The 12,021-nt window shown below is 50.0% G+C and overlaps 1 protein-coding gene across 1 annotated transcript; it reads left to right on the top strand.

The window, feature by feature from the left end:
* Positions 1–2,225: 2,225 nt before the first annotated feature.
* REG4 (regenerating family member 4) lies at positions 2,226–11,131 on the top strand (the record flags this gene model as incomplete). Its single annotated transcript, XM_080648047.1, has 5 exons — positions 2,226–2,283; positions 5,499–5,596; positions 8,454–8,591; positions 10,838–10,940; positions 11,064–11,131. 5 exons carry the CDS (start codon positions 2,226–2,228, stop codon positions 11,129–11,131), a joined length of 465 nt encoding a protein of 154 aa, XP_080504173.1.
* Positions 11,132–12,021: the final 890 nt, after the last annotated feature.

Raw genomic sequence — 12,021 nt, 5'->3', positions numbered from 1 at the left:
GAGGGATAGAGGGATAGAAATATTGATGAGAGAGAAACATCATCGATCATCTGCCTCCTTCCTGCATGCCCCCCGCTAGGGATCAAGCTCGAAACCCAGGCATGTGCCCTGACCAGGAATCGAACCGGTGACCTCTTGGTTCCTGGGTTGATACTCAACCACTGAGCCAAGAAAGTTAATCTTAATGAATGTCAGTGTCCTCATATGTAAAATAAGCTAATGATACCTGCAATGCAGCCTACTTATGAGAATTAAATTAGATGAGATGTGAGAATGCAATGAATGTCAGTCATTAACATTCATTTGTAGATTATTCAGAAAGATGCTGTACCTCCCTCCCTGCAGACAGTTGGCTTGACGGAGGAGTTCTTACTATTTGTGTTTCAGGGGGATTTCAGGACAGGAGAATACCTCCATCACTTGGGAAGGAAGTTTGTCAGAGAGTGCAGGGCTAATGCAGTGATTTAAAGGAGGGGGGCGGTCATAAAGCCCCACACTCTTCATCCTTTTGTTTCCTCTGTATTAACTGTGTCCAGGTGTCCATATGGAGTCTAATATGGAGCTAATCTTTAGATTTTCCAGGGAAGTTTCCGTTTCGAAGTCATGTTCTATTCTTCCCCTTAAGCAATCTATTATTTGAGAGCTAGAACATGTGTCCTGATTTTTGGATCCTAATGCACGCTCAACTGAGAAGTCAATGAATTGCCCATTTTCATAATTATTTTGGGGGAAATCTTGGGCCCAATCCCAAGCTTACACTAAAATAAATGTCAGATGGATGAAAATAGAGGAGAATGTGGGTAAGTATGTGGATGGTGATGGCCAGTTTTTCTGATCTAAATTCCCAAGATGTAAAGGAGATGATAGATATGACGATTTTTGAAATTTTCAGTATGGCAAACAAGATAAATAAGAGAAAATACAAAATGGGAAATATTCTGACTAATATACAAAAGACAATAACTATTCAAGAAAAGACTTCACAAATTCCCAAGAAAAAAGATAAACAATCAAATAGAAAATGTGCAGAGCTATAAACCAAACCTTTACAAAAGAAACTTTAAAAGCTAATCCCTATATGAAGAGATGTTAACACTTCATTAGCATATTTTAAATGCTAACAAAAACAATGAGGTTTTTCTCTAGTATACCAAAATTAGCAAGAACGCAATGGACAAATTAGGCACTCATTGAGGGTGCAGTTAGTGGAATGTACAGTGCAGCCCAAATGGAGGGCATTTGAGCCAAGGGTATCAATGCGGCAATGCCTACGTTCTGTGCAGCTAGAACCCTGTGTATGTGAATTTATACTAAAGAAAGAATCGGAGCTGCATAAAAATCACATGAGTGGGAAAGATTTATTACAATCAACTTGTTTCTAAGAAACAAAACCAGGTTGCAGGACTATATGACTCCATTTATGTAAAATCTCACACACCAGAGAGATGTATATGGAAAGAGGTCTTTAAGCTGGTCCCTAAAGTGTTTACCTCTGGGAGATGGGATTTCCTTCTCACTTCCTAGTTTTTCACTGAGCATGTACTGTTGGATGGTGGGACAAGATAACGAACTTTTATTTTATTTTAAAGAGGGGCATTGCCTAAGGATAAAAGGGTGGAGTCAGAAAATCTGGTTGTAGCTGTGTGACAATGAGCAAATGACTTTGGACCCATCAGCCTCCAGGTTCCTCGTCTGTAAAATGTGGGTGTTAAGAGCATATCTTCACTTTTAAATTTAGCACCAAACAATTCACTGCTTTCATTTGATTGACTTGTCTGCAGCAAGCCCATTACTTCCTCATCTGTGAGAAATCTTGCCTGCGACGCCCTCTGGCGGTGCCCTTGAGAATATCAGGGGCAGGCTCTCCACAATATCCCTAATGCCTCTACCTGGACTTTTAAACCATTCAGCCCAGTCTAGCTAGGTCCCTGCCACTGGCCCAGAGACCTTGCAAATATGAACACCTCATAAGTTCAATGTTCCCACTCTCCTAAACATTTAGTTGAAGATGCCCTTGGATGTGTAATCTTGGTTTAGCCAGAAAAAATATTTTTGTTCTCCATATGTGATTTGGCACCTAAATTCCTGGCTCCGTCTCACCAGCGCACATGTGTTCAGATTGCGGATCTAGGTAAACCCGGGAGCTTCCAGGGAACACTGACCAGGGCTCTGAGATCCTTTCGGTAAAAGGTTCTGAAGCTCGTCTGTCCCCGGGGAAGAGGAGGATGGCCTCCAAGAGCGTGTGGCTGCTCCTGCTGGTGGCCGGCACCGGAGCCCTGGCTGGTGAGTATCGGGCCCTCGGCTGGAACAGAGCCCACGGCCAGGGTTTGTGCCACTCACAGGGCACAGCCAGATCCATTTGCCCCCAAAATATTTAGGCACTTCAGGAAATAGATGCTACAGACAAAAGCGAAAGACAATGTGATGTGGTAAGTAAAAATAAATGCCAGGAATTTAGAATCAAGAATTCCAACCTTGTATGATTGTGAGCCATAGTCAAATCATCAATGACATGTAGATTATAATGATTATTTTGCAAGTTTGTGAAGGGTAGAGATATGTGTTTAAAACACCTGACACCTCGCCATCAGTAAATGAGAGCTGTACTCAGAACTGCCAACGTTTCTGCCTTGCTTTCCTACTTGACCAGATGGGGAGTTTGCGTTGGAAAGATGGATCCTACACGGGTATCGACCTAGCACCAAGTATAAAGTAACATGTCAACAAAGCGGGGGGCAGTACCCTAGAATCCACCAGTGCAGAAAACGGGAAGAGTGAGCTAAAGATAAGTCTCAACAAATATCTGAAATGAAAGGAACTGAAATGTAGACTCCATTGTTCTATTGATGAGGAAAATGCGGTCCCAAGAGGGATAGAGACATGCCCAAGGTCTCTCAGTAAGGTTAGGGCAGTGGTCGGCAAACCGCGGCTCGCGAGCCACATGCGGCTCTTTGGCCCCTTGAGTGTGGCTCTTCCACAAAATACCACGGCCTGGGCGAGTCTATTTTGAAGAAGTGGCGTTAGAAGAAGTTTAAGTTGAAAAAATTTGGCTCTCCAAAGAAATTTCAATCGTTGTACTGTTGCTATTTGGCTCTGTTGACTAATGAGTTTGCCGACCACTGGGGTAGGGGATGCTCTGGCTCAGTCCTGGCTGCTCCCGCCATTCCCTGTGGCCCTGCTGGGCATTGTATGTGGAGGGGTAAGCCCAGCCCACTTCTGTTGAGAAAGGGGCCTCACTTCTCCTAGAGGGGACTACCCTGGCTGGAGCGGGGACTGGAAGGAAACACAGAGGGAAGCAGGGCTCTTTGGCATCATGTTGGTGTCCGTGGCTGATGTCTGTGGCCCAGCCACCAGCTGTCCCAACCACCCACGGCTGCTCAGGACCCGGGGCACTCAGACACCTCTGAACCATGCCAGGGTGTGTGAGACTCAGAGGTCCCTCCTGCAGAGCCACCTCCCATGCCGTTTCTAACCAACTAACCAGTAGTTCCTGTTGCTCTGGTTCTGGCTTCCCTGAGGCAGCTTGAAATTTGCCCACGCTCTGTGCTGGGACATGAGAAACAAGCCTCCACTCGGGGGTTCCCTGAACCTCTCTGGTTCCTCCCTTAGAGAAGGTAAAGGCAGAACACTCCCTTCCCAGCCCATCCATTCCTTTTTTACAGCTCTCCCTCCCAGCTGTACAAAGACTTCCTCCTGATTCTACTGTCTTGGGGGGGCCTCTCACAACACATCCCGTTCTTCTTTGCATTATGGCTTGTGGACGGAGTCTAATCTTGCATTTAAGGGGAGTGTGGGAATGAGAAGGGCATTTTCTCTCTCAGGGAGATGTGATGGTCAAGAGCATCACCCTGTGGCCTCAGCAGTGATTTCCTTGTCCCAGCCCTCAGCTGCCTTTCACCTGAAACAATTCACTCAACGAGTAGGAAGACAAAAAAGCAACATGACTGGCGGACAAGGAAAGACTCCATCCAGTGACTATTTTCAAAAGGATTACACTGGTTATAATGATAACATGATTAATTTTAATAGCTGCGATTCGTTAAGTAGCTACTATCTACTGAATAATTACTACATACCAACTCTATGCTAATGGCTGTCCATGCAGCATCTCCTTGAATCCTCCCAACAACCCAATGAGAAAGTTAATATTGTCAGTCATGGTGCAAACACTACACTAAAGCTAAGAGAGGTCACAGAGGGCTCCCGAGGCCTCGTCTCGTAGCCGTGGCGTCAACAGGCTGTTGCATCCAGGCGACACGCCAGCGGCTGAAGGCTCTCGTCACGCACGTGGTGACCAGGAGCTCTGGCACCAGGAGAAGTGGGGCCGGGGGGCCGGGGCTGCTAGGAACACTCGCCCTCGCCCAGGTCCCGCCTCATCTCCATCTGCGTGACCTCAACAGGCCACTTCGCCTCTTTGAGAAGGTTCTATCTGTGCAGTGGGGTGGACATCGCTATCTCTCGGACAGTCTGGTGATTAAAGGAGGCAATCTGAACAGTCCAGGGGTGCAGCCCATTCTCCAATCGCCCAACAGGGAGCGCTGGCAGCTCTGGGTCACGCTTCCTTCGCTCTTGGGCCCAACTCTCCCTCCCTCCCTTTCTCCCACGCCTGCCTGACGGATACCCTCCCTTCAGGCATCGGTGCTTGTCCTTGCCATTCCTGCTCCACTCCTCTGCTCACCCACCCCTTTTGCTTAATGCAGTGGTCGGCAAACTGTGGCTCGCGAGCCACAAGCGGCTCTTTGGCCCCCTGAGTGTGGCTCTTCCACAAAATACCACGTGCGGGCGTGCACATACAGTGAGATTGAAACTTTGTGGCCCATGCGCAGAAGTCGGTTTTCGGCTCTCACAAGAAATTTCAATCGTTGTGCTGTTGATATTTGGCTCTGTGGACTAATGAGTTTGCCGACCACTGGCCTAACGTGTCCCCTCCCCGGGCTACCGTCTCGCAGCCCAGCTGCCCTTAGCCTGTCCTATGTCTTCCTGGGAAAAAAAACACTCCCTCCTTGTCATGCCTCCTGTGAGCCCTCACCCTCTCCTGAGATGCCTTGACCTATAGCTGTTGGATCTCAGTACCAATGGGGGGTTCTACCCGATGCATTTGATGATGGGAAATCGCCACCAGATGGGCTGGGGCCCGCTGGGCCCGCTGTGAGAGGGGCCTGAGCCGAACTCCGCTGGTCACCTGACTCCATCGCCCCTCCGCTGGCTGGTGGAGCTCAGCGACACTGGTTCTCCTGGAATTAGTGTCGGTTCCAAGTCAGCATCCAGTGTCCTCCAAGGATGGATTCCATCCTGTTCCCCAGTGCACAGCCATCCTGGTAGATGGCCATCGTCCCCCTGGGGAAAGGCTGGGAGGACTCACGGTCTAAAGTATTCGCAGCCTAGGAGGGTCGGAGACTCCCTTCCATCGCAGGGACTCCAGGTCTGTAACGGGATCGAGGGTGGACATGGATGGCTTTTGCCATCAGAACCTGTCACTGCCTTGTGCTTACATGCAGACATCATCATGAGGCCCAGCTGTGCCACCGGCTGGTTTTACCACAAGTCCCATTGCTACGGGTACTTCCGGAAGCTGAGGAATTGGTCCGATGCCGAGGTAAGACATGCTTGTCCACAGCCGGGGGCCACCCTGGGGTTCCAGACCTCATTTGACTCTGAATCGAGGGTCCTTGCTGGGCATCCCGAGAAGTCACCTGGCTGGGGACATGGAGAGAAGAGGGCTGTGTGCTCAGCTCGGCCCCTGTTTCAAGCATTGATGGAGCAGGTGCTCTCTGCCCGGACCCTCAGTGGGCTGCGAAGACGTGAGAATGAACAGGGCACAGCCCCTGGCCTCCAGGAGTTCACTGTCAGTAAGAGAGACAGAACTATGTGAGTCAGAGGAGGGCGAGAAGCTGAGAAGTCACAGAAAGAGCAATTGCATTGCAGTAGGAGAGCTGCAGGAAGCCGGTGTGTGGCCAGGCCTGGAGCTCAGGCCCCAGACCCTGACAGGCCGTGAGGCAGAGGATGGAGAGCTCAGTGGTCCTCTCAGCCTGACAAATACAGCAGCTTAGTTCATCGCGGCTTCGTCTAAGAGACACCCAAGGAGCCGGTCGAATGAGTTACTCAGGGGAGCGTGGGGAGTCCGCTGCTGCCTCTCTGGACTGTGGTTGTTTAATTGAAGTGACTGTGGGGGCTCCCATGGGAAAGTATGGGGTGACCTGGGCCCAGAATGGCCTCAGAAGCCCTGATACAAGCAACTCAGCACTGATGGCATCCTGCGGCGAGATAGGTCTTCTCGGGCCTTAACACGTGCAGCGTTCATGTGGGATGGTGGCATTTACACGGGAAATGTCTTCCCAAGATCCCAGCGAGAGTAGCTAGCAAACCCAGGCAGTCAGCCGTAACGCAATGCTTTCCTGAACTGATGTGAATGATAGTTTTTTTAAAAAATAGCTAAACAAACAAGGGGTCCCCAGGCTGTCCACTGGGGCGGGGCCAGCGGGGGGGTGAGGGGAGGAGAGTGATGTGGGAAGCAGCTGGAGAAAACCTTGGGAGGCATGTCTGCCTGTCCCCGGAGATTCCAGCACTGATTCTGCCAGAACGGGGAGGAAGCTGACTGGGGACCTGGGAGCTCCTCAGACCTGGGTTTAAGTCAGGACTCTGACATTCCTTAGTCACAGAAGTACCTCACTTTACCAGCTTTCTTGCTGTGAAATGGGGGTAACGCGTTTACCCCCGGGGGCTGTCAGGGGGACTTATTAAAGCAACTTGCCAAAAGCCTGTGGCACACGGTAGATACTCAGTTCAGGTTTTCCAGGCAAAAACAGTCCACAGGATCGAGACCGAGCCTTGGCAGTTAGCCCTGCAGCACCAGAGGCCAAGGATGTTCTGGACGCCACGGTCCCTGCTGCTCTTGGCTCCCTGCCAGTGCTGATGGCCGATCTTAGTGCTCGAGGCTCCTGGAAGCTGATCCAGGGGACAGACGGGAGAATGACAGGGAGATCTGAGCTCAGGCTGCAGAAGCGGAAGGAGGTCTGAGTTCTGTTCCAGCTTCGTCGCCACCAGCTGTGTGAGCTTGGAGGGAAAATATCGCTTAAACACTCCCAGGCCGTTTCCTCTCCGTCGCAGGAAGTTCTGTGACTGGTGCACCCACTACATGTTGACTGGTACTCTGGCTTCCGTGCCTCACACATTTGAAAGTCAAATGCAACTCCCGGTAAAAAAAGCATTTAGGAACTGTAGCGTGGGTGGCGAGTGTGAGGACTGAGCTATCATTACCCGGGAACCACACCTCATCCCAAGCAAGAGCCTAAAGGCAAGCGCTGGAGTAGCAATCACAGCCAATCCATGTTTTTATTACATTACACTTTTATCACGTGGGCAGATCCCGTCACACAACCCTCCAAACGCGTAAAATAAAGTGTGTATCTCTATCTATAAAATGCGTATAGATAAAGTGTTTGCTTTGTTTCATTGGGCAGTAAGTTTCAGGTTAGAGAATAGCACATTTTTTAAAAAATATATTTTATTGATTTTTTACAGAGAGGAAGGGAGAGGGATAGGGAGTTAGAAACATCGATGAGAGAGAAACATCGATCAGCTGCCTCTTGCACACCCCCCACCGGGGATGTGCCCGCAACCAAGGTACATGCCCTTGACCGGAATTGAACCTGGGACCCTTCAGTCCGCAGGCCGACGCTCTATCCACTGAGCCAAACCGGTTAGGGCTAGAGAATAGCACATTTTATAATCAGTGGTTTCTTAGATGTGTGTGGGATGTAGTAGTATAAAACACTAGAGGCCCGGTGCATGAAATTCGTGCACTGGGGCGGCGGGTGGGGGGGTCCCTCAGCCTGGCCTGCACCCTCTCGCAGTCCAGGAGCCCTCGGGGGATGTCCGACTGACAGCTTAGGCCTGCTCCCAGCAGTGCTGCTGCGGTGGCGGGACCGCCACTGTGCTCGCCAGCCATGAGCCTGGCTTCTGGCTCACTGACCCCAGGGGGCAACTCCTGCATTGAGCATCTGCTCCCTGGTGGTCAGTGCGCATCACTGGTTGTTCCGCTGTTTTGTCGATTTGCATATTAGCCTTTTATTATGTAGGATAATTATAACAACTGTATCCTCCTGACAACTCCCTGGGTCGCGGTAATTATTTTTCTCCGTTTACAGATAATGAAACTAAGTGAGCTCAGAGAGGTGCAGTGACTTGTCCAGGTCACATACACTAATGAGAGGCAAGACCAGGACCCCAGGCACTTCCGGGGCCCTACAGCCGGGCCCCTGCCTGGAGCTGCCTCGTCCTCTGAGACCTGGCACTGATTCCCTCCCTTGGTGACAGGAAGGCCAGGAAGCCTTTGGGGGGTTAGATGATGACTTCCGGAGGCTGTGGGGCTATGAGAGTCCCCGCTGCGTGGCACAGGCGAGGGCTGTGCTTTTAAACCTTGAGGCATCACCGTGACTTCTCCTTGCCCACAGCTCGAGTGTCAGTCCTTTGGAAACGGAGCCCACCTGGCGTCTATACAGAACCTACCGGAAGCCAAAGCCATCTCCGAGTACATAGGTGGCTACCAAAGGAACCTGCCCGTGTGGATCGGCCTGCATGACCCACAGAAGGTAAACTCGGACATGGCCCCCAAACACCCACAAAGGCCCCGGGGGAAAGCCAGAGAGCTAGCCCCTCTCCGGAACTGGCCACCAGGCCCCCTGGCAGGGGCCACACAGAGCAGAGCTCCAGTCACATGCCTCCAACGGAGAGGGCCCAAAGCCTCCAGGTCAGGGTCCAGTTCTAAGGAAAGTCCTCCCCAATCTTAGAACGCACAATTACCAGCTTTAAAAAAAAACAAATGTTTGTGCAAGCACACACAGACACACACACACACACACACACACACACATCTGGTATGGCACCTAGCTTAATTAAATCTCCATTGGGTCTTGGCTTAAAATTGGAAGCTTTTAGCTAAGCTTTCTCCTAGATGCCATTATGTTTTTTAAAATTTTATATTTTATTGACGAGATGGGGGGGAGGGAGCGGGAGAGAGAGAGAGATTTGTTGTTCCACTTATCTGTGCACTCATTGGTGGTTTCTTGTACGTTCCCTGACCAGAGATGGTACTGACTTCCTTGGCGTATCAGAACAATGCTCTAAGCCAGTGGTCAGCAAACCGTGGCTCGCGAGCCACATGCGGCTCTTTGGCCCCTTGAGTGTTCTAACGCCACTTCTTCAAAATAGACTCGCCCAGGCCGAAAACCGACTTCTGCGCATGGGCCACAAAGTTTCAATTGCACTGTTTGTGCGCGCCTGCACGTGGTATTTTGTGGAAGAGCCACACTCAAGGGGCCAAAGAGCCGCATGTGGCTCGCAAGCCGCGGTTTGCCAACCACTGCTCTAAGCAACTGAGCTACCTGGCCAGAGCCTATGCTCTTATGCTTTTGATGATTCCTTAACCTTTTGCACTAGACCAGTGGTGAGCAAACTCATTAGTCAACAGAGCGGCAAACCGCGGCTCACGAGCCGCACGTGGCTCACGAGCCGCAGTTGGCGGACCACTGCACTAGACCCTCATTTTCCTCTCTGTCAGCACCTCATTGTAAGGAGCGGCCTGTGAGGTCTTCGGGCTGAGGTCTCTGTGGGATCTGCCGTGAGCAGGTTCTTCGTGGGGCGTCTATAGTCAACCCAGACAAGCGTAAGGAACACGGGAGCGGACACCCGGACAGTTCCTTGATAAAACTTTCCCATGGATGTTACACATATTCTTTACAATTAATTTTCCATTTTTATGTATTCACACTGCTTCCAACCAGAGCTCTCATCCAGAGGTAAAATAAATATTTAATCTATTTCCTCTAGATAGGTTTTGTAATTCATTTTTTTACATTTGTGACTAAAGAAAGTGGCGAATGAACATTCTAAAAAGTATGTGATGTCTCTAGTTATCAAAGAAATGCAAATTAAAGGGACATGACTTATTGTACTATCAAACTTTTGTTTTGTCTTAATCAATAATATTTTTAAGGATATGGACTAATTGCCCACTCGATGGGGACGTAAATTCCTCCATATGAATCATTTTGGACAGGAGTTGGCCATGCATATCAATCCCCTCGAACTATTCGTGCCCTTTGGCCATTCATTCTATTTCTGGGATTCTATTCCAAGAAAATAATTTTAAGTATAGAGACAGCTTTATGAACAAAGTTAAAGCAGTATTATTTGTAATAATTGTAAATTGAAAGCAATATAAACGTCAATCATTAGGGGAATTATTCAGGTAAATTATGGAACAGACTTACCATTAAAAAATGTTTTGGAAGCAAGATACAAAGTTGGGTATATACTTTAAAGATCACCACGTTTTTTAGTTCACAAACATATTGTGATAGATAAAAATGTTTACACCAGAAATGAATACACTAAGTGATGAATAATGTTTACGGAGCAACTTTCAGTGTTTCCTTTCTCACACATTCCTGTGCTTTCCCACTTTTCAAAATAAAAACTGCATTTTAACCCAGCCCGGGTGGCTCAGTGGTTGAGTGTTGACCTACGAACCAGGAGGTCACCGGTTTGATTCTGGTCAAGGGCACATGCCTGGGTTGCAGGCTCGATCCCCAGCAGGGGGTGTGTAGGAGACAGCCAATCAGTGATTCTCTCATCATTGATGTTTTATATCTCTCTCTCCCTTTCCCTTCCTCTCTGAAATCAATAAAGATATATTTAAAACCAAAAACAAGAAACAACAACTGCATTTTAGAGGGGCCCGAGGGCTGCACCTGGTCTGTGAGAGGGTGGGGTGACCCCGGGCTGTGAGGAGGGGGCGGCTAACCTCTGCGTGCCCTCTGTCTCCTGTCACCCGCAGAGGCAGCAGTGGCGGTGGATTGACGGGTCCTCGTACTTATTCAAAACCTGGTCTGGCAGGTCCAGGGCTGGAAACAAGCACTGTGCTGAGATGAACGCCCACAGTGAGTTCTGAGGCTTCGCCCTCCCCTCCCCCCTTTACTCTGGTTCCAAGCAAAGCCCCCAGAAAACGTGCTCAGCTCAGTACAGGGCCGCACGCATTTACGTGGCTGTTCGTTCTCTTACAGACTTTTTAACTTGGAACAGCAAGGAATGCGACAAGCTCCAGCACTTCCTCTGCAAGTACCGGCCCTAGAGCGGGAATCGGGGCCCCGCAGCCCCTCCCCCCTTCTTGCCCTGCCACGCTGGCTACTCCAATCATTGCCTCAGGAAGTAAACGTGGTAACCAAGGCTGGTGAGGGTCTTACTGCATTGCTTTTATCGGGTTAGAGGCAGAGACCTCAACATCGACACAACGGCTTCTAGCTCTACATGTTCACCCCACAATCACTGCCCATTACCCTCCTCTTCCCTCCTCCCACCTCCACGTGTCTCACGCAGACTAGGGGTGCACATCCCTCCTGGCGAAAGAGCTGGGTGTCCGGCCATCAGGGACACAGGTTTGAAGACGGAAGGAATCGCTAGTGAGCTTTTGGTCACAGCTGACAGCCGGGCTGTCTCAAGCAAAAAGGAAAAAGTATTGGTTATGTTACTCCACAGTCCACAGGTAGATCTGGGCTTCGGGCATAGCTTGACCAAGGGCTCCACAAAGCCCCCAGGATAGGGCTTTCTCTCCGTATCCCTCGACCTTGTTTTGCTGAGAATAGCTTTTATTATTCCACCCCATCTACTTGCACGGTTGGCTACAGCAGCTCCGATCCTCACCTTGTCAGGAAAGAGAGCCACAGCCCTCGAACAAAATCCTCCAAATTACAGCCTCCTTGGCCAAGAATCTTGAGTCACATGTTTCCTCCTAACGGATCACTATGGCCAGGAGGACAGAATGGGATGGTTAACTTCGCTCAGGTGTATCACAGGTAGCCCCCGGGAGCCCAGGGGTGTAGTCCGCTTCCCACCAAGGCCTCTGCTGCAGATATGGTGCCTGTGACGGAGGGGTGCCCCTCTGGGGAGGCACAGCATGGACCGCAGGACCAGAGCAGGCTGCCCCCTTAGCTGTGTGCTTGGGGCAGTGCACCTGCTCACGGC

The sequence above is a fragment of the Plecotus auritus genome (genome assembly GCF_963455305.1).
Source record: "Plecotus auritus genome assembly, chromosome: 12".
NCBI lineage: Eukaryota > Metazoa > Chordata > Mammalia > Chiroptera > Vespertilionidae > Plecotus > Plecotus auritus.
This window is presented reverse-complemented; position numbering and strand designations above follow the sequence as displayed.